The sequence below is a fragment of the Sinohyriopsis cumingii genome, chromosome 2, assembly GCF_028554795.1.
Source record: "Sinohyriopsis cumingii isolate HCF-2022 chromosome 2, ASM2855479v2, whole genome shotgun sequence".
Lineage (NCBI taxonomy): Eukaryota > Metazoa > Mollusca > Bivalvia > Unionida > Unionidae > Sinohyriopsis > Sinohyriopsis cumingii.
In genome coordinates, this window is record NC_142962.1 from 50,112,162 (window position 1) to 50,139,605 (window position 27,444).

A 27,444-nucleotide genomic window follows, 5' to 3' on the forward strand; every position below is an offset into this window, starting at 1 on the left:
TGAGCATGGCAGTGGTTACACATTTCTGGGTTTGAACATACCAGTGGTTTACACATTTATTTGTTTAAACAAATAAGTCATTTAAACTTTTTATGGATTGAACACACCAGTGGTTTACCCATTTTTTTATGATAATTGCATATTCAGTGAGAATTTACCTCTAATTCAGTGTCTTACCAGGCAGTATCATGTTTGATACACCCAAGTTCTAAATCAGTCTGTAGAGTATTCTAAGTGAGTGGTAATTAAAATGATTTTTATTGTGACATTAAGCACGATTTATTTCCAATTTCAGAATCATAAGCAAAAAAGCCCATACAAATAAAATAGGAGTGCATTATTCCTACAGTGTAAAAAAAATCAACTTACACAGTTATGATGGGGGTCGGGAGATCCACAACCTTGACTCTTGGTTGATATTTTATGTTGTAGTACTGAGGAGTGTAAGTATTAATGATCTAGCAGACACTTCCAAGTAGCTATGCTGTTTACTCTGATGTCAGTCATTCTAACAAAACTGCATTCATTATCTTTTATTACAATGCATTAATTCCATCTTGGTTTTAGACTATCGGTTTAAGGTATTGATTTGTTTCTAGTACTAATATTGGTACCACAACCATCATTTGATTATCCAAATGTCTGTCAAGACTGCAGAATCATTGATAGCTTGTTATGTCTCTGTTTTTAAGTACATGTAGCGCTTAAACAAATGCTGCTACTTGCTTTTGTTGATATTTATTATATTCAATGCTCAAATAACAGTGGTTCATATAATAAATGCATTAACTATGCTATAAATGCATTAACTATGCTATAAATGCATTAACTATGCTTTAATCTGAACATTGGTCAGATACTAGGGCTTTATATAGTGTCTCAGCTGAAGGTAAAGTACATGTGCTATTAATATATTTGATTAAACTAGACTGTTACTCACATGCAATTGAGATTAAAGGGAAGACTGCACGGCAGGTAAAGTACATGTGCTATTAACTATATCTGATTGAAATAACCTGTGTTACCATAAACCTTTGAGATCAAAGGGATCAAAGGGAGGACTGTCATGTAGGTAAAGTACCTGTTCTGTTAATATATCTGATTAAAGTATACCGTGTAACCATATATCTTTGAAATCAAAGGGAAGACAACCAGGTAGGAAAAGTATGTTCTGCTGTAATGAATGTGTTTTTTTATACAATGTTAGCAAGGCATGGATATTTTTAAAATTGAATATAAGTTGTCAGGATTTTGCATGTTTCCCTACATCACCATCTGACCAAGTGCATGGGGCATTGCCTTAAAATTATTGTCCGCCTTTGCTCTTTACTTATGTTCTTTTAATTAGACACAACATGACACATACACTCACAAATAATGTTCAAAAAGAACCACACATTTACAAACCCCAAGGTGTTTTACATTGCCTGTTTGTATGATGTGAAAGTAAAGTAAAACTAAGAGATCAAACCAAAAGTTCACAAAAAGATTCTCATTTTTAAACTCATCACTTTTGTTATTCACTTTGGCGACTTATTTTTCTAGTGTTTTGTATGATAAAACACAATTTTTATAATAGGTGAGATTTGTGATTTTTGATACACAGTGTGATCTGTATATAACATATTATGCAAGCAAAATTAGAAAGTTGATGATATCATCAAAGTCTCTATTTCATGTAATTATAAAATTTGTGTCATAAGTTTGGATCAATTCCACAAGTAATTTCCAAACATGTTCATTAACTGAACAGTCATAGAATGAGTGCTCAACATGTTCTGTTTCCTCCTTACAGAATGTGCATTTTATCATTTTCACTTAATTAATCATTATAAAAAACTGGAGAAATCTATAATTAAAGCTAATCAGTTTTTTGTCATTTGTACAAAGTTTAGCCAAAACAAAAGAGCTGGTCCATTCATTTACACCGATTGTACATGCTAGCTGCCTGGACCAAGTTTCATATTTACTATTTGGCCTTTGTATCTTGCTTCTTATTAGATCTGTAGGGGCCCCGAGTGGTCGAGTGGTCTAAAGCGCTCACCGTTACAGATCACTGCCATCTCACCTCTGCATGAGTTTGAGTCTCAGCTCAGCAAATGTTGGTACGTGACAAAGCCTGCTAGTAGCTTCTCGTGGGTCAGTGGTTCTTCCCGGGGTTTTCCAGGGTTCTTCCTCCACCAATTATACTGGCCGCCATGTATAGCCTATCTTGTGCTGAAAAATGGCGTTAAACCCTACAACAACAATTAGATCTTTATAAATAAATTTAATCTGTTATCCTATGTATTAAAGTATTTTCACTTTCAAGGCATGGATTTTGTCATTTAGCATTGATTTTTTTGAGAGATGAGAATGCTGGCATGAAGCAACTAATTTAAAACTTTGTTAGAGAGATTAAAAACGTGGCAAGTGTAATGATGATTTATTCATGATATTCTTGTTAAGATAAATGGATTAACACAATGGATTAACTCATAATGTATTAACACACACTGAGTACCAACATGCTGACAGTGAGTAACATTATTTACCAATAAGGGATTAATGAATGTGTTCCATATTTTCTGATTTTCAAGCTTGGAAAGTCGACATTTTTCACTTGGCATTTTTGTACCATGGATATAAATCCTTTGAACAACCATTTTGATGTGGCAAAGCTTATATTTGCACTGGAATTTCTTGTTTAGAAATCACTTTTGCATGGAATATTTAGGCTTTGACTAAATGGCAGTTAAGCTAGTGATTCAAGTTCGAAAATCATTTAACGAATTTAACTAATGAGACATGTTGAAAATGACATAGTATTTATTTAGGTGCTAACTTTACAGTTTAAGAAGCCAGAGGGATAACATGGAAAATGAGGTTCACAGTGGGAGTGGGGTGGGATGGGGCATACTTCTTTTCAGCTGGAACACTATACATCCTGATTTATACACACTGTCGTGTTGGTCAGTACATAAAGTTTGCTCATATGTAGTAATATGTTTACCTGTCTGGAGTAAACTTTTACTAAACCAGCTATAATGGAAATATGAAAGTTGATGATATTAATGACCTAACTTTGATCGTGTTATACGATGATTTCCAGAATTTATTCTGCAAATCATCCAACACCATTGTAAGTAATTATGAATTGAGACCATTTTGTTCTCCCTTGGTTTCAGAGTTTTCGAGTATTGAAGAGTGAGAGTGATGTGCTTTTGTATGCTTGATCAAAGGAAACGGAAAATAAAATTCTGTATAAAGTACTGACTTAAGTTAATAAAGCTGAAAATATTCTCAACAGAACAGTCAACACTTGCCCAAATGGATGTTAACTGCCAGACATTTTCACTTGACATTTTGAGTTGGGCAGTGAATTTCAGCTCCAGAATACCTGCCCTGGAAACTTGGATAAATCACTTTTAATGAATAAATCATCTTTAGATATGAGTAAATATGCTGTATGATTAATGTATAAAGGGAACATTTGACATTGATACACTGGCATTATTGTTGATAACATATTTTTTCCAGTACAATGCAACACACACACACACACACAGACACAGAGTTTTTACTGTATTTATATTATTCTAGGTATATCAGTGCCTGGGTGTGGATGTTGTGGAGTCAGGTTATGAGGGCTACAATGCCTGTGTCTTTGCTTATGGGCAAACAGGCTCAGGGAAAACCTACACCATGATGGGAAATCAAGTGAGTTACAGTCAAAACATTCACATGAATCATTTGCAGACAATTAACACTTAGTATATAAGCAGTACATTCGCCTTTTTGTCATGATTGTAGGACTAGAAGAATTTTTCAATAGACTCCCTGCATGGAATCAAGATTTTTGTAATGTTGCACACAGATCTGGTTGTTCAGTTATATTCTTTATTAAATCCCAGACAGCTGATGAAAATCTTAATTGCACTTCAGAACTTAGCAACCCTTCCCTGTTAGCTGAACAATGAATTTTTCTGAAACATTGATTGGATATGCAATTTCTAATCAGCACTTTTCCATAGCACATAAAAAGCTAGTAAGTTTTATTGTAAACAGATGTAATCTTTAATGTTTTATATAAAACACCATGACACTTAGATTTTACTCTTACATCAACTTTACTGCATGTTAATTGAGGGGCACTGAGTGGCCGAGTGGTCTAAAGCACTCTCCGTCACCGATCACTGCCATCTCACCTCTGTCTGTGTGGATTCGAGTCTCTGGCTCGGGCAATGTTGATATGTGAGAAGGCTTGCCAGTAGCTTCTCGTGGGTTGGTGGTTCTTTCCAGGGTTTTCCCGGGTTCTTCCTCCACCATTTATACTGGCCACCATGTATAGCCTATCTTGTGCTAAAAAATGGCATTAAACCCTATAACAACAACAAGTTAATTGTGCATTCAGTCTGTCTTAAAAGCAGCCAGTGAATAACTAACTCAGTTGTGATGATTTCCCAGCACCATGCATAAAGAAATGTTGAAAATCAGAAATATGATGTACACATACTTATGCATATCAGTAAATGGAAAATTGTATTATTTTGTAATGAAATTTAATTTATAAACTTGTTAAAAGATATGATGCACACATACTTATGCATATCAGTAAATGGAAAATTGTATTATTTTGTAATGAAATTTAATGTATAAACTTGTTAAAAGATATGATGTACACATACTTATGTATTTCAGTAAATGGAAAATTGTATTATTTTGTAATGAAATTTAATGTATAAGCTTGTTAAGGGATATGATGCTTCTCCATAAGAAAATGCCTTATTTCAAACCAAAATCCGGCCATGTCTAGCTGGTCAACTCGTGCAATTATTGGAATTTAGCACATAATTTTTAGCTCTACTGCAGATATCAAAATGGGTTTTCACTTCTTATGATATCTGGTTGATGCTAAATGAAAATGGTGCCCATCAGACATACCCTTAGACAGCCATCTTGAAAACATTGTAATCACTGTTCATCCTGAAGAGATGACTGTATTGACATGCAGTTTTCACTACAACCTCATAAAGAGAGTTATGGAAATGCTCAGTATTTATAAAGCTATATTCATATGTGATATGCCAATCTTTTTTTCCTAGTGAGAAATGAGAGGAAATAATCCTTCACATGCATTGATAAGGAGATAGGGTAATCTCACTCATAGGATCAGGAGGGATTTCCATGTTGAACACCAGTGCTTGTGGTGTATTCAAGTAATCTTTAATTGATTTAAGAATTGGAATTGATATTTTACAGGATTTGTTTAAGAATTGGCTTTCATATTTTACATCATTTAGGAATAGGAATTTATATTTCACACGATTCATTTAAGAATCGGAATTAATATTTTAAATAAGTCATTTAGGACATGGAATTTATATTTCACATGATTCATTTAACAATTGGAATTTGTATTTTACACGATTCATGAGTCATGAAGATTAAGAATTAATCTCATGCTACATTAATGGTCATAGCAAAGATTAGGTCGTTTATGTGTTGTGTGTACTCAATTTACTAGATTCAGGACTTCATAAGTCCTGTAAAATGTGAAGTTCAATGTGTATAAGTACAAATAGTTATAAAAATACAAACAAGTCTCAAGATATAAATATCAGAACTATATTGAAAGCATGAAAAGGGTGCATGAATGCACAAGTAGATTTTTTAAAATATTGTTATTAACTAATTCCTAGTTTTCCATTTTACATGATGCAATTTTATCTAGTCTAAATGCTTGGTACAAGGCTTGGTAAATGTAAATTATTTAGATACTGAAACTCTATGAAGGACACCTGTTAATTAAGACAGAATTATGTGGTTCTGCAAGTGTCCCTTATATTCAGGTTTCTTTGGATTTCATTTTACGTTTGAGGTGTGGGTTTTCATTATTGCTCTATTGTTCACCATGCTCTTATTATATTTTAGGGTGATGAGGGACTCATTCCAAGAATATGCAAGGTAAATTTGTAATCTTTACATATTAATAAAGAAATTACTTTATTTATATGATGCAACTTCTGTTGTGTTATACTGTCTGGCCTCTCATGCCATAATTTTGGTAAGTCTTGGGACACTATACATTTTGGGACACTATAAAGTCTTGGTGGTTCTCTACAGTTTCATATTTTGCATAAGGTTAGGATTTTAAAGAAAAAGGAATTTCCCTGGCTTTCATCACTGGTTATGCTGGCTATTTAAAAAAGACCTTGCATATATCTTAGGTATAATTCAAAGAACCATTAATTCCCTTTATTTTGGTGTATGATTGATGGATGTAATATGGGTTATAGAGTATACAGCTTGGCCTTACTCCAGATGTGCACCTTTCATAAAAGTGCTAGCTCCACTTGGTCATTTTCACTTTCTGAACTTCAGAGGTAAATTGCATAAAAAAGAGCCAATAATGTTTTTACATTTTATATATTTGGTAATTCATTCATTGCACTTTGAGAAGCTGGTATTATCTAGTCTGGCAAAATTCATTTTCCCTATTTTAATAGCTGCTATGGATAGTGTACTTGGACTAATTCAGGCCGATTTTTTTAGCACATGGGAGCAGTCATTTTAGTTCACAGTGTGCTTAGATCATGTACAGTTTCCAAAAGTACAGTATCCAAAGAAATATCATCCACATTACATTAATGTAGTGTAAGGTTATGCCAACATTCTTTCCATTGTGCATGTTTTAAATGCAAACAACTTCACCTTACATATGTCACTCTCTCAAAAGTACATAATAACTGGTGAGCATCCCCCTTGGGACACCCTTCAGTATTTTCAAAAATAATTTATGACTTACAAAGTTGGGACATGAAATTATAACATTTTTTAAAATGTACTTCAAGTTTTGGGACACCATGGACATGTTTTTCCTACTAATTGTGTATTTTATTGATTGTAATGTTGAAGCAAACAATAATGTCTCTAAAATATGATGAAGCAGTATCAGAAATAATGCTTTGAAAATAATTGCAATAATAATGCTGTGGTAGTTTCCTTTGATGCAGTTGACTTTAAATAAGTACATGTTTGCTCAGCTACATGAATGATGCTAATATTATGTTATAAAGGCAATAAAAGGAATTTGTAGAAAAAAAGGTACTGGCATTGCCTTCAGACAAAATTCCTCATTACCCAAGCCAGATTCAGGGCTTAAATGATTAATTGGCTTGGATAATTGTTGGGAAACAAAAGAAAAATGCACCAGTTATAATCAAAAGGAGGCATTGAAACCACCAGTTTGCCAAAATCAAATGTTGAATGAATAATGTGTGTAAAATTGCAATTTTGTTTTGTGTTGAAAGTTAAAGTGGATCAATGATGATCTAGTTGATATATATTTAGGACTTGAACCTACAGTATATACTTGCTTATCAGTAGAGTGAAACTGCAAACAGCAAAGATCCAGATCTGCCAAAGCATTATGCACCTGCAGATCAGGGTCTATGTTGTTTGTTCTACTGATTACTCCTAACAAACTGCACAGATCCAGATCTACTGGCACATTATATGATGGCAGATTTGGGTCTGTGCAGTTTGCGTTTGGATTCATAAGCGAGTATGTATAGATTATTATGGTCATGCTTTAATATATGACAGTGATTTGCATATATGCTGGTTTTTATATATGCCTAATATGTTTATAAATATTCATTAAGTTGTTTTTTTTTTAAAACTTAGATTACATCACTAGGTATGATTGCTTATACTGCTGAGTATGTGAAACAAAGTAAATAAAACAAATAATGGAAATATTGCTAAAATGCGATCTGGATGAAAGAGATTTGGTAAAATTCATGAATAAAGCAAAATCTGCATCTAATATTTATAGGAATAAACAAGGATATAAGTGTTGTTAAGCATGATATGCAGTGTGTTATCTCTTTATTGTACATGTGTCCCAGTAAACTCTAAGCTGATTGTGTGAATTTTTGAAGCTGTTATTTACATTTATTTTATTTCATGTTGGAGAAATCAGAAAATATGCAGTATAATAAAGCATAAAAACAATCATAGTAGTTTATAACAGTTTATTGATGGTAATTGGACAAGAGCTTGTCATTGCCGAGTGACTTACGGTGATCTTGCAGATTTTGTTGACATTGTTACATCTGTAAGTGTAGGGACACCAATAAAATTATATCTTTTACATGCATGTAAGTCTGGGGGACATTTGGACACAAAAATAATAATGAATTTTTCCTGTTCCCAGACTTACTATCATTATGTTAATGCAAACATTTTAACATTTTCCAGTGATTCACTTGTGATTTACTTGTGGTGTGGAACCTGCATTTAGCCAAAGTTTAGAAGCTCACATTTTATTATGCCTGCACTTTTAAAGGCATTATTATACTAATTAGGTTCCTTTAATGCAGTGAAAATAAGACATTTTTGGGGGGCTTTAAATTTTTTTATTTTAAAATTTTATTTGTTTTTATTTTCCCCCTTGCCCTGGTCAGTTTTTTTTTATTGTTTCAGAGTTCAGTTTATTTTATAAGAAAACTGTATGTGATGGGCCATGTCATGTCATAGCTTACAATGTTCAAAAATAAAATAGACTTAACATAACAATCAGAAAATGGTGGGTTTAACATTGCCAAAGACACATTGCAATCCAAAAGAGTGTCATAAAGTCTTTTGCATAGGAAATGATAAAGAAATGTCTGAGCTGATAATTCTTGTCAAGGCAAACTAAGCATTACCACAGTTATAGTGTCAGTGCCTGAAAAACGTTGTCATGATCCAATCAGATTGTATCATGGTCACTTCACATTACATCATCACATCACATTGCATCATGGTCAGATCAGATTGTGAGAACCAAACCATGATTACCGTATGTGTGCTAATCACACTGTAGCAGTACCCTTAGGGTGCAGAAACCAGTAGCAGTTCCCTTAGTGTGCAGAAACCACATGGCATGAACAATCAAGTTTTGTTTACATCCAGATGAAGTTTCAAATAAATTCAAAGCTTTGTAACTGTGTGACAAATTATTATGTGTAAAAGGTACATTTGTAAGAAGAAATAAAATTTTGTCTAAACCTGTTGCCTCATATCTTTTAGAAAGATAAATATATATTTTCAGCATTTGCAATTCTTCAAATATACACCAAAAATAAATCTATTTAATTATTTTACTTTCATGCATGAATAATTAGGTATGAATACATATTCAGTAAATGTCATAAGTTGGCACTGCTCTGAAATTGATGATTTGTCATCACAGGTAGTTATACATGTATGTGCATTTTGGCCAGAAATGTTTAAAATTTGGAGTAAAAACTGAAAATTTGGAGTAAAATTTTACACCAAACACATTCACTCTCTTTCTGCCTTTTGCCTGAACACTTGCACTTGTAACAGGTCAACTCTTATTAATGAAAATGGATGGAGTAATACCATTTTGAATAATTCATGTAAGTAGATAATGTTGGGACAACTGTTATTATGCTTGGAGTCAAGATTTGAATTGCTGCTAGTTGATTGTCATAATACATGTAGTATCAGTGTGTAACACAAAGCTGTACTGCTCAGCACACTGAAGCCTCAACCCACCAATGACATACCTTCACGTGTAAGGACAACATGACCCTGAGCAGTCAGCTTATTAAAGCAACAAATGGTCAAGGACTTGTGTTGGGGTTGGGTTGACTGGACCATGCCAGTAGATGCAAGGGAATGGCTCCACATTACTTCAAGCAGCATTTTCTAACTGCAGCATAAGCAAGGTTACAAGTTATCAAGAAACCTCTGAAAAATGAAGAATGGGATGGAAATCAACAATGAGAAGTTTGTGTATGGGGTAAATCGTTGAATACTTGTTTTATAATCATGTTGAGAATAATTGTAAAATAAAAGCTATTTCTGGTGATTAGAAGTTGTTCTCTTTACAGATTAAATTACCTTTATTTTTAAAATAAACAAGCTCAGAAGGATAGTTAAAGGCATTGCTCCAGGTGGAGCCATTTTCTTCCATCTGCTGGCATGGTCTAGTTTCAACACACGTGTACCAGGGAAAACATGGTGTATTACATCTCTTCTTTTTGCACATCAGTGTAAAATAACTCTACTATTATGGTTAGTTTACAACAAGATTCTTTTTTAAAAAAAATAGCAGACATTTATTTTGTAAACAAAAATGTTAAAATTTGATTTTTCCTTTTGTTCTGTTAGTTGAATAATGCTGCTGTAAATTCATTGTAAATAACATTGACATTTCTGTTAAGCATTGATCAAATCTGAGAGCCGATATGAGAATTTTAAGTTCACCGTAGGCTTCTTGATGATGACTTTTTATGTACTGGTTATGGCTTTTGCTTGGCTTCCTTCCTGTTCCTGATCACATTTATAATTGTGTAGGATAAACCACTTATTAATTTCAGATATTTTATGTACGTTATAAGCATATGATATTTATTAATTGTGATCAATTGGTCAACAAATATGAGTTGACTTGACACACAGCAGTGACTGCTAGCCACATATACATTCCTTTTAACTCATTTATTATGTCCCCTTTGGGTTTTTTTGATGCAAAAGATGTACTGTGATAATAAAAAGCAGGTCAGCTTTTCATTGATTGTTACAATACAAAGATCAAAATACCGTTGGTACCTAATTAGGTTCTGAAAGAAATGCTTGCAGACATAGCTGTGATGGTTGATTGATATTTTTTGCATTTGAATACAAGACGGCATATTGCATATATTCTGACAACACTGATGCTGAATTAAAAAGAGAAAAACTGAAGAATGAATTTCACTTTACAACTTATTTAATTGGCATTTATTTCTTACAATGTTGCCACTGATAGACATTTTTACTAACATTTTAGTTGATCAATATTTTCTCATATTATTTACAGTGTACTAAAACAATGATAAGGAAAATTTATCAAAATTTATAACTTCCCTGTTTCAAATTTCATAATGTTGATTCAGATTTCTAGGAATTAACCTTTGTTTTGGACTATAAAACAAGCATATATCAATGTTTCATTTACCACTTTTGATAGTAATTTTATTCACATTGACCAAAGAGTGGCCTATTGTTTTTGTGTTTATTATAAGAATGAAAAGGGATCCACATCTGGGCCTGCAGGTTATCAGGGCACACTTTTGAAAAGGAGTTGTTTACATGGAAGTGTTTCAGATATTGTGATATATGTCATCCAGTATACATGTACACAGCTGTGTAAAGTCCTTCAGTTCCTCCTTGAATATTAAAGCTAAACACATGGAACTTGTGTCATTGATACTCCTGTTGGTGTAGATTGTTCCAATCAATTAATCGTGCCCCTGAAGGCAGGGCAAGTAATTTGTGATCAGTAACTCGGGTGCAAACACTTAAGACTGGAATCCCTGCAGTATACCCAGGGTCTTTCCCTACCCCAGGAACATGGTACTTAATTAGGTTCTTATAGAAATGATTGCAGACATAGCTGTGTTGATTTATTGATATTTTCGTTCATTGTTTTCTCTGATCCAAACTTTGATGTTTTATTTTCATAACGGTTCAGAAAAGTAAATCATGTTTTATCCCTGTAAAATTCTGTAGTAACTCTTTATATTGGGTAAGTAGTAGCCGCTTGGCAATTTCAACCCAAGTCTTTCTTTGATGAGCTGTCGACAGTTGTGGAACCCATTCAGCACACACCTTTTTGTGCTTCAAATAATTTTTCTGTATGTTACAAACAGTTGACATGTTACTGCACTTGATATTAGAAATATCTTCCACTGAGAATCAGACATCTTCATTCCACTGAGAATCAGACATCTTCATTCATTGTCCTCTTCACATCATCCTCTTCACACTCACTGATCACAGACAATGGCCTTTGTGGGTCTTCTTTCTTGGATTCATTTTCATCTTTGAAACAATGAGACCAGCTTGAAATTTTCTGATCTGACACAGAAATACATCCATAAACTGTATCCATGTCAGTCTTGATATCACCAAAGTGCCCAGTTTTTGCAGCCCTCTTTTTGCACAGTTCTCCTTATGACATTTTTATGTCACTGTCATCTACCAATGTTATGTCATGCATATCTCTGCAGGTTTCTGGCACTCTGCAGATGCAAACTGCAGAACATTGTATGGAATGTTATTTTGTCTATCAATTTACATTAAATTTCTTGAGATGTTCAAATAAAAAAGTTATAACAAAATATTTGTAATTTTTTTAAATACCCATTATAAACCCATGTAATATTTAGTGAATATTGTAGCTTATAACATCTCAGGACATTACAAATGTTGTCATCATATAAGGTAAGGGTGACGTTTCTGCCTGATGTCATGTCATCATATAAGATAAAGGACTACATGTCTGCATGATGTCGTATCATCATATAAGGAAAGGACTAAATGTCTGCATGATGTCGTGTCATCATATAAGATAAAGGATTACATGTCTGCATGATGTCATATCATCATATAAGGAAAGGACTACATGTCTGCATGATGTCATATCATCATATAAGGAAAGGACTACATGTCTGCATGATGTCATATCATCATATAAGGAAAGGACTACATGTCTGCATGATGTCGTGTCATCATATAATGTAAGGGCTACAGCATCTAAATATCATTTCATGTTTTTGTTTGTGGAATTGCTCAATAAATTGAGAAAATAATTTTGAGTAATTTTGATCTTTTTGGTCACCAAGGCTAACAGGTGGTAAAAGTAATTCAACTTGTGCCATAATATTTACTTGAAATGAACATTCCTGTAAGAATCACTTTGTATCTATGACAATCTTTTTTCAGGAACTGTTTGCTCGTATGTGTGATGAAGGGACAAGCTATAGGACTGAAGTCAGGTAGTGTGAAATGTACTTTTTGATATTTCCATGTACAGTTTGAGGTGAAAACCATGATGAGTTCACATTATATATGAACTCAAATATGAAATTTTAATCAACTATGGAAATCCACTCAAGAGAGTAAATGTCACTCCAGCACAGTGCTTAGTAGAGCTGAGTAGCACAAGAAAGTTAGTACTACAGTGTACTGCAGTATTTCTTAACACACCTGTGATATGTACCTTGGTGTACCACAGTTATATTAGAGACCAGCAATTTAATGTTCTGACACTATTTTAAAGAAAATAAAACTATCAGTACCTACAAAAATATCTTGCTTTGATTTACAGCAAAATGATACCTAGTATATTATCTTGAGGTGCAAGGAAATATCTTTGCTCAAAAGGAATTGCAGCCACCTCCCCCACATTAAATGGTCAGTACTCAGTAGTAGATGAATTTGCTGTGTATGTTAGTTGTATAAGTGGTAATCTAAAAATTTTAACTAAACTGGGATGATTAAGCTTGCACTAAATCTGACAACCTGTACAAGACACTGTTCTGACATTGTAGAACATGTTGATAAAAATACAAAGTCATGACACAGAAGCCTACAATTTATTAGCTGTACTATTATAATAAACTTATGATATATTCTCTTTGTATTTATGTCTCAGTTTATAGCATTCTAAAATTTTGGAGATTATTGGTTGATGAAGGGGGATTGATTTTGGGAAGATATTTTTCAACCCAACATTAGGTAATTTCAAAGAGCAGACATCATAATGTTCACAAGACTTTTTGACAGCATGTGTTAGTTTCGTTAAATGGACCTGCCCTAATTTCTTAACATGAGGAATTCTCTGGATATTTTTAGGTTTGCTTGTTCAGTAATTTGAGGTAGGAATAATTCTGTGTATTATGTGTTTGAGTCCTGTTTTGTAATATTAGTCTCAGAAAGGCTTAATATAATAAGTCATACAAATGTGAAAGAAGAGAAAAACCATGCACGTATGAAATTAGAGTTTAGCGAAGTGTGGTGATGAAGTTTTTTAGTGGAAAATTACTGTGGTATTTACATATTTAAGAAACTTTCAGCTGACAATGACTATTGTCTTGCGGTTCTTGAGAGTAGGGGAAAACATGAGATAATCAAGCCATGCTCACACAAGTGTTTGTGGTTATTGGGAGTGAGGTATCAAGCTATGCTCACACATGTGTTTGAGGTTATTGGGAGTGAGGTATCAAGCTATGCTCACACAGGTGTTTGAGGTTATTGGGAGTGAGGTATCAAGCTATGCTCACACATGTGTTTGAGGTTATTGGGAGTGAGGTATCAAGCTATGCTCACACATGTGTTTGAGGTTATTGGGAGTGAGGTATCAAGCTATGCTCACATATGTGTTTGAGGTTATTGGGAGTGAGGTATCAAGCCATGCTCACACGTGTTTGAGGTTATTGGGAGTAAGGTATCAAGCTATGCTCACACATGTGTTTGAGGTTATTGGGAGTGAGGTATCAAGCTATGATCACACATGTGTTTGAGGTTATTGGGAGTGAGGTATCAAGCTATGCTCACACATGTGTTTGAGGTTATTGGGAGTGAGGTATCAAGCCATGCTCACACAGGTGTTTGAGGTTATTGGGAGTGAGGTATCAAGCTATGCTCACACATGTGTTTGAGACACTTGGTATGAAACCCTGTTGCATGTAAAAACTATTGATATAATAGAGTAACTTTCAGTTGGATGTCAACACTTGGTGAAGAAATTTGTAAGAAAGAACCAGTAAATATAAAACACACTGATTCAACAAATAAGAAAATTTTTAAAGTACGTGAGAAATTACCCTGAACCTCTAGTGCATAGGGCACACACTGCCTGCAAATTTTAAAGAAATTCGATTTTGATTTGTTTGAAGCATGAATGTCCATATAATGAAATTATCAATTTTATTACAGTTCTGTTCCATTGCTTTTTATTACAGTTCTGTTCCATTGCTTTTTATTACAGTTCTGTTCCATTGCTTTTTATTACAGTTCTGTTCCATTGCTTTTTACTACAGTTCTGTTCCATTGCTTTTTATTACAGTTCTGTTCCATTGCTTTTTATTACAGTTCTGTTCCATTGCTTTTTATTACAGTCCTGTTCCTTTGCTTTTTATTACAGTTCTGTTCCATTGCTTTTTATTACAGTTCTGTTCCATTGCTTTTTATTACAGTTCTGTTCCATTGCTTTTTATTACAGTTCTGTTCCATTGGTTTGCTACATGTTTCAAAAAGTCCATCTTGTATTTCATTTGTGCCCAATATCTTTTGAACTTTTGAAACCAAATTTGGTATAAGGTTTTTACATTAAAATTCCTATTTCAAGTTGGATTTTCATCACCTAGAACTTTACCATTCAGTTAGACCGCTCTGGTGGCATAGTCGTTAGAGCGTCTGCCTCGGATGCAGGAGGTTGTGGGTTCGATCCCCAGCCAAGTCATACCAAAGACTAACAAAAATGGTACTAACAGCTGCCTTGCTTGGCTCTCAGCATTAAGAGGTTAGTGTTAGGACTGGTCGGTCTTGTGTCAGGATAAATTGACTGGGTGGGACATCATGCTACATGTCACCGGCATGATGCCCCAGTGCTAGACATCAGTATAAACTGCCACACTGCAGACATCGTAGTGGTATGACTAAAAAATTGTTAAAGCTACATTAAAAATCCAAATCACACACCCGCACACCATTCAGTTATATCATATTGACCGGGGAGGAGTGGGGATTAATGCTGTATTAACACATATCTAGTTTGTATACTGATTTAATTTTCATTTGCAAAACAGATATTTTTTTAAACTTTGTTCTTGATGTCAAACTTTCCATTAGCTTTATGTCCATTATGTCATCAACTTAGTTAAAGCATTTGCTTGCAGTGTTTTCGTCAGATTGCCCCTCTATACCTTCCTTCATAATCATATTCAGGAGGGTGCACATAAACATAACGTGTTGTTAAAGGTATCTAGAAAACACAATTTGCATGCTTGTGCGCTGTATCCTAACTGTTTGTCAAGACTCTAAGTAATCAAGATGATTTTATCACTTGGGTCAGTTTCTCAGCAAATAGGTTTACCTTAAAGCTCAGAGTGTTAAAGTATGTCTTACTTTTTCAAGTTGAAAGTCAGAGAACATGATAATGACTAATGGTCTGATACAGAGGGGTTCCCAGGTGGCCGAGTGTTCAAAGGCACTCCTCTTTACAGATCACCAACATCTCACCTCTGCGTGGGTTCAAGTTTGAGGCTTTGCCAGCTTGGGTATGTGGGGAAAGCTTGCCAGTAGCTCCCATGGGTTGGTGGTTCTTCCCTGGAATTTTCTGGCTTCTTCCTCAATCAGATATACTGGTGTGCTGAAAAATGGTGTTGAACCCAAAACAGCAAAATTGCAAGACCATCAGAAATGATTGAATTAAAACTAAGATGATGACAATGGGGACATTACATCAGCTCTTCTGATACAAATTTTGGGAGTGACAGCTCGGTGGAAAATGCCAACAAAATAGAACAATAATACTGCTAATGATTGACAGTAGAAAGGTTGGCTTTATAATGACCAAAATTAAAATTATAATTTTTTTTTTTATTCCCTTGGTTTGCTCTGTCCATCTCTCTCTCTCTCTCTCCCTCCCCCCCCCCCACATGAACATTTACATTTCCAGTGCTTGATTCATGTCATTTAAGCTATTTCAAGTGAACTGGGAACACACTGCAGTCAAGCTGCATAAAGGTGCCTCTTCATACTTAGAATTTTGTATATTCAGTATTTTAGATGGAACAAAGCACATGAATAGTATATGAATTTGGAGTGGTAGACCACATACAGAATGACTGCTTGACAACTGTGAAATTCTTACATTTATGGTCAATAAGAACATAACATGTGAAAGTAATTTTAACAATAATTTAGCTTCTATGAGAAAAACTCTATGCAGTTAATGTAGTACTTTTACTGGACTTCAAGTATCCCAAATATTATTGAAGTAATGAGCAACATATGTTCATAATAAATGATATAAAAAAATATGCAGGACATCTGGAGTTAGAAGATCCCCCAAAATTCAACCATTGGGACCCTTAGGGCCCTGTTTCTTGAAAGCTTTAGAAAATACTATTAGATGGTTCACATAACCCTAAAAGTGAGGCCAGTAATTGTTGCATTATATTAAATGGCACCCTCATCACTCAGTGGCATATCTTCTTGTCTTTTATTAAATGCAGGACCTAGAGACTTTCAGGTTTTACCCATGCGCAAAAATGTGAGATCTGTTTATACATTGAGAAAAACAATGCCTCTGGATGATTTATATCTTGGGTAAGACAATATTCCTTACAGGACAAGAAGAATCTCGTCCTGTGATTCAGTATTTTTCTCACATATTGCTATGAAATTTTAACTGCACAGTTGATTTCAGATTAATTTTCAGAGTAATGTTATTCCTATGCTTTAGCTTGGGATATTGTGTTACACTCTGTGCTCATCCATTTCTCCATTACCACATATCTTTCTAAATCTTGGGTGGAAATTCATGAAACTTTGTAGTTATGCTGCTGCTGTGGGCAACTGTGGATGTACTCTTTGGTCCCTCCAATGAGAATTTTAGTCCATTGTACGCAAATTTCAATTGCAGTGACATTTTCGAATACTCTCTGACTGCACTGTAAGTTGACAGTTACGGCATGAAGATACAACGTACATGAGATAAATTTTGCACTGCAAAATATGGGTCATTTGGAGAATTTATGGGTTGGGCTTTGAATGCTGTAAAGCACATGTAGATTTATGATGGTAAACCATTGCAGTTGCTCTAATTACATCTAAGCTGATTAACAATGTTGATATTTAGTAACTGTCATTTTTCAGCTATTTGGAAATCTACAATGAGAAAGTGAGAGATTTATTGAAAGCACCAGTAGGCAGCAAACCAATGCACAGTCTACGAGTTAGAGAGCATCCCAAGGATGGACCCTATGTGCAAGGTAAGCAACTTGATTCACTGCTACATTCACTTTTCATTTCCAGTCTCCCATTTCGTCTTGACATACTTACCAGATTATAATGCAGATGGAAAATATCAACTTAAGTATTTTCACCTGTATATGCCATGTTGTTGCTGTTTCCAGTTACAGGTAACACTGAGCAGGCATGATCATTTCTGGATAGATCTGTAATTCTGGAATCAAAGGATCTGGTTTGTGCATGAAGGTAACCAGAAGAATACTGTATGAGTTATTTCCCATTCAAGCTATTGATGTAGTGCAAAATGCACACAAAATTAGTACCTCCACTAAAAATGTTCTGTAGCGCAGAAGTTAAAATCACGGGCAGAGTATGGTATTCTTTGCGGTTAAGAATAATGTATGTTTTAAATTTTGCAAAATGAGTAATCATTTTGGAACATTCATAGCCCAGAATGGGCTGGATTAAGTGTGGGTTCTTTCAAGCTGGTTGTAGATAATCACCCCATGTTTATTAGCTGTATGTTGTGTGATTCAGACTTTACTTGTGATATTTGTTTGCACTGGTCTAAAGTGAGATATGTGACAATTACTGCCAGCAGTTGATCTGGGTTAGAAATGCTGCCTAAAGAATATGGATGCAGTCAATATTGCCACCAGTGCTGCTTTGGCTGCCATCTTTCATATATAGCAGACATTTGAGGCAGAAAGATTTACCCATTCCAAAGAGGGTCAGTCAATAACTGCCATCTCAGACATCCCACACAGTCTTCAATGTCACCCACAGTGCTGCAGTCTGATCATTCCAGAACTGGACAGACTACCTGTCGAATACATACATGGTATGGAAGCCCAACTGGATCATTCTTGGATAACCCATTACTGTATATAGAACCTGTCACTGCTGTGGTTGTATATCCCTTGAAATTTAGCTCATTGATTAGCTGTTGGTGTATAAAGGTTCTTTGACTCTTGTTTTGTGCCATCTAGTGGTGTCTCAGATGCAGTTTTTTCCACAGTTATCACACTAGACCACCAGAAACCATGAAACAATAGTCAGAAAACACTTATACACCAACAGAGAATCTCTGAAAGCAGTTGGTGAACATCACAAAGAATCAGGGAGTATGTTTCATTGGGATAACATCTGAGTACTCAGTAGAGAAGAATAATACCCTCAGGAGAAAAATAAGGGAAGCTATTTAAATCATGGAGAGGGAGCCAGTGTTGAACTTCTGCTTTTGTACAGAAGGATTTTTGTCACATGGTCAACATTTAGTGTTAATGGAATGAGTTTTAGTTGTTTTCAGTTGAGAATTTAATTTATTTCAATTATTCACTGTAATAACAAAGTACTCTTTGACTTCAAAATTAAATCACTATTTTGGAATTATTTGCAAATTCATTGTAAATATTTTTGGATTATATCATTGTGATACATCAAGACTTAAGCACATCAACACATTCTAGGCTGTTGGTATAGCATACTCAAAATTGGAATTCGGAACACTGCAGTAATTAATTTGGAATACTCTATACTTTTGGACTTGTGATAGAACTTTTAGAACTATTTGGAATTTAATTCACAATATTTTAAGTTCTTTTCAAACTTTCACTTTGTATTCTCGGGAAATAGATTGTTAGTTGAATTAGTTGAATTGTACAAAACTTGTTGGTTTTTGCTCTTCTCTGTTACATAGTTTAAGACAATAGGGTCAAAACAATTAACCTATTATGTTGTTAGAATCACATTTCAGTGTCATGTCAGGAGTAATAACCATCGCCCGTAAGTTAATTTTTTTTTTTTCTTATTGGTTATTTTCTTTTAATTTATAACGAACTCTTATTTTGTAGGTCTTTCTCAATTTATTGTGAACACCTATGAAGATATAGAAGAATTAATAATGAAGGGAAATGCACTCAGGTAAGTATTTTCCTCATGTTCATATTTGAATATAAAATTTATGTACATAAAGACAAGTAAATAAAGAAGCAGATGGTATACATGGTACTACATGCTGTTGTTTATGCTTGTTGTGATTCACATTTAGCATGCACTGCTTATTGTTCTAGTGTTGATTCAGCAAATTATTAACATGCTGTGTTAGTATATTATCCATTTTTTGAAATTTTTTGTAATTTCAGTAAAACATGTTGTAGAACAAAAAAGGTAAGAAATTCAAGGCCAGGGAAGACATGCATGAGTTGAGCTAAGTGCACTTCATCCACACCATGCAGTTTTTGTGCCATATGGTCTGAGGATGCATTGGCAGGTGTTTTGCAGAAGGCAAAGAAAACAGGAAAATGCTTCAAGGGCAACATGGATGTATTAAGTACTCGTCTATTGTAAACCTTGTGCAGGATGTTCCTGGGTACCACCCCCACCACCACCCAAATTAATCATATGCAAGCATCAGCTGCTATGACGTCTGTGGAAATGGGAGAGCATAACAGTGAAGTTTTTCTGTCAGTCTACCTACATTATCCTTTGAATTACATATGCCTCAACAGGTTGGCACAGCTAATCAGTTCCTTGGCAAATTTTGTTTCTGTATCCCTCTCTTACATCCACAGGTAATTTTGACACACTGGGGAGTGTCCCGCCATTTTTTGGCAGCCCAAAATGTGTATGTTAACCAACAAGTCTAAGCAGGGACTTCTGGCCTTTAAGTTCTGACTATGTATTTTTTAACAGATTGATTGGATCCATCCTATAATAGAGTATTACCATCCAGGCAGTTGAGCTTTCTCCACAGAGGGATTTTGCTGATAGATCCATCCATCTCTACATGCCTACAGTTACAAATACCTGGGATCTTTTATATGGACCAATCTATTCTGCTGTGTCCATTGCATAGCTGGTACCAGAACTGACCAGATGCCTTCACACAGCCAGCAGTGAAGCCAACCATGATCCAGGTGAATAAACCACCTCTACCAGTACACAGAAGTTACCATGACTTATATAGAGATGACGGCATTGCATCATCCGTGCCACTGGGGATGGATTATCTGGATATGGAGGCAAAACCTGAGCTGGATACTATGTAGCAGCCTTACTGAGATCCAACCAAGGATTTGGACTGAGTTCAGCTTTAAGGCTGCTGTTGAAGAGATACACAAGGTGTTGTCAGCTTCAGAATGCCCTGTACCTTTACTGAAAAACATGTTAAGTAGATATTGACACTGACACAGAGGAAGAGACTCCATCCTTCTGGCTGCTTCCCCAGTCAGTGAAGATCAGAGAGATAAATGTCTGGAAGAATTTGTGATCTGGGGAATGCATAGAATCTCTTTTCTGAAAGCCAGGCACCTATGACTTTTTTATTGCACTGGTATAAAACACACTTTGATGGCTTCCATACTGACCTCTTGGCTCTGGATAAAAATTGAGTGGTGGTCCAAATGTCTGCAATGCCATCTTACAGAATGGACAAGAATGTGTTTCATGTCACATTGAGGCTGGTTTGAAATGATGTTGCCATTTCTTCAGTGTTATACTTATTTTCTTTGGAATTTTATGATTTGCTGAGAAATTAGGAAATGAGCATGCCTGTGAGGTAGCAGCCCAAATTGCTCGGGTCGTTAACAGGGTAATTCACCATTCTTTAGTGAATGTACTGACTGCTACTGCAATTCTTGACCTAATACAACATGATGCAGGTTTGCATTCCATGTCGCTCAAGCTATTGTTTTCCCTGGCATTATGGATGATGCAGTTTGGTTTGTCATTACTTTCTTGCAGAAAAATTAGGATGTTCAGAGGCAGGCAGTTCAGGAACTACTTCTCCAACTTTCCACCCACCCTGCAATCTTTTAACACCAGTCCATCCCCACCACAGCAGAGGGATGATAGGTGAGCAAAGGAAAAGGGATCTTTTGCACCAGAGACTCAGTTAAGATCCCAACTTAGAGTTTAGGAGGCAACTTTACAGGGGGCCATTTTTTTCTCCAAGTCTCATAACTCTTGATGTGTCCCAACAACCCAAAGAATCTACAGGTGGGCAGCATAGTCCTGCATATCCAATCTCATTGGGTCAGCCTATTTTCTTAGAATGAAAGGGTGAACCACTGGTTTCATTGTTACAATGCCTGCCTTCTTTCTCCTTACCCCTTCTTCAGATCAGGAGAGTGATAATATACTGTCGTTCAACAGTGGCGATTGTGAAAGCTACAGTTTTTATGGTTTTATTGAAACTTCTTCATTTTGCTCACCATGACAAGGTTTACCAGTTTCAGGTTGTTCCATTTGATTTAAACATCAGGCCCTGGGGCTTTATCAGAGTAATGGATTTCATTGTCAGGTCCACTTCGTCTTTGTGATGGCAGTGTAGTTGCACAACATCGTCCAGAAACATCGTAAGTTTTATTCTTCTCAAGAGCAGAAACAATCTCCTATCCTTTTTGGTATCATCTCAGTTTTCCCCATGAACTGGGAAAATTGTGACCTTTATCCATCAGAGTTTTCTCAGTATGGGAATGAAGTGCATCACCAATCTCATTCTGGTAAACACTCTCATGTTCATGCAGTATGGATCATTGAACCCATTGTCTGTTTTGAACACGACATGGATTTCATACATCCAGTGTTTTGTCCATCTGGGCTTAAAGTTTATTTCAGTCTGGTACAACTGTCTCATATTCACACAGTATGTGTCATTGAACTCATTAAATCTGTTTCCAGCAGGACTTTGATTTCATCCATCAGAGCGTTTTGTTCATCTGTGTATAGAGTTTATAAACAGTGTCAATCTCTCCTGTGTTTGTGTAGTATGGATCATTAAACTAGACTTCTCACAACTCCTTGGATGATTTGAGGTGACCAGTGTGACAGCAGATTTAATTCCACTGGGCCATCTTTTCATGTACCCCTTACAGATTACCTTGCTGCCTCGATGATGCCACTTACAAATTACCTTGCTGCCTCGATGATGATGTCCCTTACAGATTACCTTGCTGCCATGATGATGCCCCTTACAGATTACCTTGCTGCCTTGATGATGATGTCCCTTACAGATTACCTTGCTGCCTCAATGATGCCCCTTACAGATTACCTTGCTGCCTCGATGATGATGTCCCTTACAGATTACCTTGCTGCCTCGATGATGATGCCCCTTAAAGATTACCTTGCTGCCTCGATGATGTCCCTTACAGATTACCTTGCTGCCTCGATGATGCCCCTTACAGATTACCTTGCTGCCTCGATGATGCCCCTTTTCGAGTCTGCTTGATCAAAAGGTCATGATCACAAACAAGGTACAATCTTTTCGGTATCACTGGCTCAACCATGATTCACCCATTCCTCTGGAGAAGCTTTGACTGGAAGTGACAATACATACAGATGCCACAAAATATGGTTGGGGAGCCCACATGTTGTCAGGTTTCTATACCGTCAGCAGCACATGATAGCCATGGGAACTGCCTCTCCACATCAACCTTCTCAAATGAAGGCTATCATCAATGCCATACAGTTCTGGAAGGACCAACACATTGGGAAAACAGTCCTGTGTGGGAGCACCAGATCACCTGACCTGTGTGTTCAGGTTTGAGAGTTTGGTGTACAATTCAGATAATCCGAGCCATTAGCCCAAATAGAAAAGATGTGGGCTAAGTGAGTTAAACATACAAAACATGTTTCTTGATATCTTTAACATTGGCATGTGTGGTAAGTGAGTTAAATGCCCTTTCAGTGTGCCCAAACTATCTTCAGTTCAGATCAGATGGTTTGGTGGTCTGCATGATGCAACCAGGCCTTGTGGCCAAAATTAGTTGCCATTTGTGGGTAATCAGCCATCTTATGCACCCACACTTTGGTAGACACATCAAGAGCAGTGGCCATGGAAGACCCTGTCCATGCCCTCAAGTGCTACTTGAAATGCATAGAAACAATTGTGGCATACACAAATGACTCCTTATCACCCGTAAGCCCTATCTTCGCTGTAAGGGGTTTCAAGCATCACAGTCTCAAAAGTTGCTTCAAGAGAATTGCAGCTTCTGAAATTGAGCAATCTCTGTGAGCCTCGCATTTGAACATCATGTTTCAGTCCATGACATAATAGACGGAATTGGCTGGCATGCAGAGTCAACAATATCAAGTTTTTTTTTCCTCAGGGATTTTACTTTGCATGGACAAATTTAGAATTTTTTGGGTCCTGTGGCAGAGGCCCAGATGACCACCAGACCCAATGAAAGTCAGCACAGCCTCTTACCTTCAATGGATTTGCTAGAGAAATTAATTACAGATATCTGTAAGATGAATTGAATAATTATCTTCTTCACCATTTGCTTTCAAATTAGGTGAGCAGGTTATCATTTGCATAGGGAATCCAGCCTTTTCTTCCCCCAGAAGGATATGCAAAGTATAGGTAGAATGCTCAATTCCCTTTTCCCGTTACCTATTCTCCTAAAGTTAATGTGATCAGAGAATGTATTTAAAGGAGAAAGCACATTTTTCTCTCAGTAAATTATGTTTCTGAGAGAATGCTTGTCCAATCACATTACTTAAAAACACTTTCAGCCACATTGCCACCCAATCATCCTCATTGATACATCACTTATCTTAAAACCAGTCAAGCCTGGTGAGGGCAGGGGAGGTATGAGCATGAGTTAATGCCCTTTTTCTATACAATATAGATAGAAAAGACAAACATTTGTTTGTTTAGTAGGGTTTGATTTGGGAGGTAGCAGGCTTATATCCATAACATTAATATGATTTTGTAAGTATACTCTGGGAAACATAATTGGTAAACTGTATTTGTTTGTAGTTTGGTCTGTTTCATCAGTTTTGTACCTCCTTAAAGTTAAGGAATAATGACTTTTTCATATCAAAATGAAACATTCTATTGCATTTCCTTAGATTATTAAAAGGTTTTCTGCCTCAAACGCAGATTCAACAATTTGATGTCTGATTGGCTGGCTATTTTCACTTTACTGACTAATTGGACAAACCAACTTTATATCTGATTGGCTGGCTATTTTCACTGTACTGACCAATCGGACAATCCAACTTTATGTCTGATTGGCTGGCTAATTTCAAAGTGCTTACCAATCAAACAATACATATTTTTGATGTATGATTGACTGGCTAATTTCAAAACATTGACCAGTCAGACAAATTTTGATATCTGATATAATGTCTAATTTTAAGGCACATATCAATCAAAAAACAAAAATTTGGAATTTCAGAGAATTTCCCAATCAGATGACAAAATTTGTATGTTTGATTTGCTGGCTAATTTCAAAGCACTGATCAGTCAGACAGCAAAGGTTTAAATTGTGTCTCAATTTTAGCATGAGAATATTTACATAATATTGGAGCCTGATTAACTTTGGACCAAGAAAATGTGTTCAAAGACACCAGAACTGTGGTTTAAATATGGAGATTCTGAAAAGCATGGAGTTTATGTTGGTCTTATCTAAACATGAAAATGTAAATTGCTATAGCAAAGTATCCCTTGTCAGAAATTTTCTAATTTTCAAGTTGGTTTTGTTTTATTACTTTGGAATATGTGTTGAGTATTGAATATTGATTTAACTTTTACTGTACCCAGGACTACAGCCTCCACAAACATGAATGATGTCAGCAGCAGGTCTCATGCTATCTTCACAATCGTCTTCACTCAGGTAAATGTTAAAATCATTTTAATTGAGATTGATCCTGCTACTGTCTTTGATGTACCATGATATTGTCTCATTTTTGTACCATGATATTGTCTCATCTTTGTATAAATAGCATGAAGTATTTAAATGTACAACATCTTTATACAAAATATGCTTACTGTATACATTCAAATGTAAGTTGAGCCCAACAGCAAAAATCATAGACCCTGTTCAGGGTCTATATTGTTTGTTATACTGATTACCGTATTTACCGCATATGTTGGGACACGATAAAATAATTATTTTTTTTCCTGTCCCAGAACTTATGGTGAAACATTTTTTTTCACTTTGGTCATATGTCCCAAGACTTAAGAAATGAAATAAAATTGTATTGCATTTGTGCTTCCTCCCACCCCACTGCACGTTGCAATAAAATAGATAAATAAAACGTTGAATTGATGATAAAAAGAAAGAAACTAACCTTGTGTTGTTATCATTTATTCCTTTTTTTCAACATGAGCATTTAAGAATAAAATATTTCCACGAAATCCGTAAGTGTAGGATTCCATACTGTAGCGTGTATCAATTATGTCCGATACCACACACCACATTGTTCACATGAACATTGAGAAGCAATTGTGTGTGGTTGTGCTCCAAAGTTTGAACATGTTATCCGACTGAAAACTGGAACCAACAAAATCGCAAATAAGAGGGAAATAGTCAACCGATATCTTAAATACGCCATTCACGCATGACACGGCGTTGGGTGCAAAATAATCAAGATTGAATTATATCCAGGTCTACTGTATGACAGTATGTAGCAAATAAAAATGATCATTTGAAAACACATTCACTTGAGTGCAAGTGACAATCTTTTCTTTTCACCTGTATTCACGACATTTTTTAAAATAAAGTGAAACAATGGAACAGTTTTTAAAGCTTACAATATAATGCTTCGTGCGCGAACATCGATGACCCAGCATCATCCAGAAGATTTGGAGCAAAATAAAATCACGTGATGAATAAATCATTTCGCTGACAATATGATCATTAACATGGATAAAACTCTAGTGTACTTTGATTGCATTCCTGGATGGACTGACTATAAGATGGGCGTCAAAAGTGTGAGAATTAGCAAGACTAGTGCAGATTTGAAAACATCTGACTTTTGTCCTTGCAGTTTCCGCTTCAGGTGGTGTGTTGTCTCTAACATTTTTTCACAGTATGTGATGTGATGTGATTTTGGATTTTTAACGTAGCTTTAACAATTTTTCAGTCATATCGCTACGATGTCTGCAATGTGGCAGTTTATGGTGATGTCTAGCACTGGGGCATCATGCCACAGACATGTAGCATGATGTCCCACCCAGTCACATTATCCTGACACTGGGCAGACCAGTCCTAACACTAACCTCTTAATGCTGAGCGCCAAGCAAGGCAGCTATTAGTACCGTTTTTGTAAGTCTTTGGTATGACTCGGTCGGGGATCGAACCCTCGACCTCCCGCATCCGAGGCGGACGCTCTAACCACTAGGCCACCGGAGCGGTTTCACGGTATGAGAAAGCTAAAAATATATTAATGTACCAAAAGAATAGATCGTACGTGTACAGGAGAAGGCTTGTGTTTATGAGATGCTGCTGCAGTTGATTGAAGAGTTTTATTTCAAGTATACAGTTTTATATTTTTTTAAATAAAATTTCAGTTTGAGTGCAATTTCCGACATGTAATTTTTGAATGATTTAAATGCTGTCTCACAACTTACAACTCGAAAAAACGATGTGTCCCAGAACATACAGTGCACAAAAAAATTACTTTTAAATTAATTTATGGTGTCCCAACAAATACGGTGTCCCAACATATACGGTAAATACGGTATTTCTAACAAAGACAGTACATTATGTGCTAGCAGATCTGGGTCTGTACAGTTTGCGGTTAAGTTATAAGCATGTATATATATGATGCTTTTCCCATTAAGTCCCACTTTCTGCCCAGATCATAGCAAATAATGGTTTGTGTGACTAAATTCCTGAACTGGTTGAAGTA

At 35.7% G+C, this 27,444-nt stretch overlaps 1 protein-coding gene across 1 annotated transcript in view; it reads left to right on the plus strand.

The window, feature by feature from the left end:
• The window catches only part of LOC149804815 (kinesin-like protein KIF16B), a 145,346-nt gene that overhangs the window by 34,281 nt on the left and 83,621 nt on the right, over nt 1–27,444 (plus strand). The window contains exons 4-9 of the mRNA XM_089944906.1: nt 3,583–3,699; nt 5,914–5,946; nt 12,766–12,818; nt 17,707–17,822; nt 19,656–19,725; nt 25,352–25,424. Coding sequence (XP_089801032.1) covers nt 3,583–3,699; nt 5,914–5,946; nt 12,766–12,818; nt 17,707–17,822; nt 19,656–19,725; nt 25,352–25,424 — 462 coding nt within the window. The remainder of the gene's footprint in view (nt 1–3,582; nt 3,700–5,913; nt 5,947–12,765; nt 12,819–17,706; nt 17,823–19,655; nt 19,726–25,351; nt 25,425–27,444) is intronic.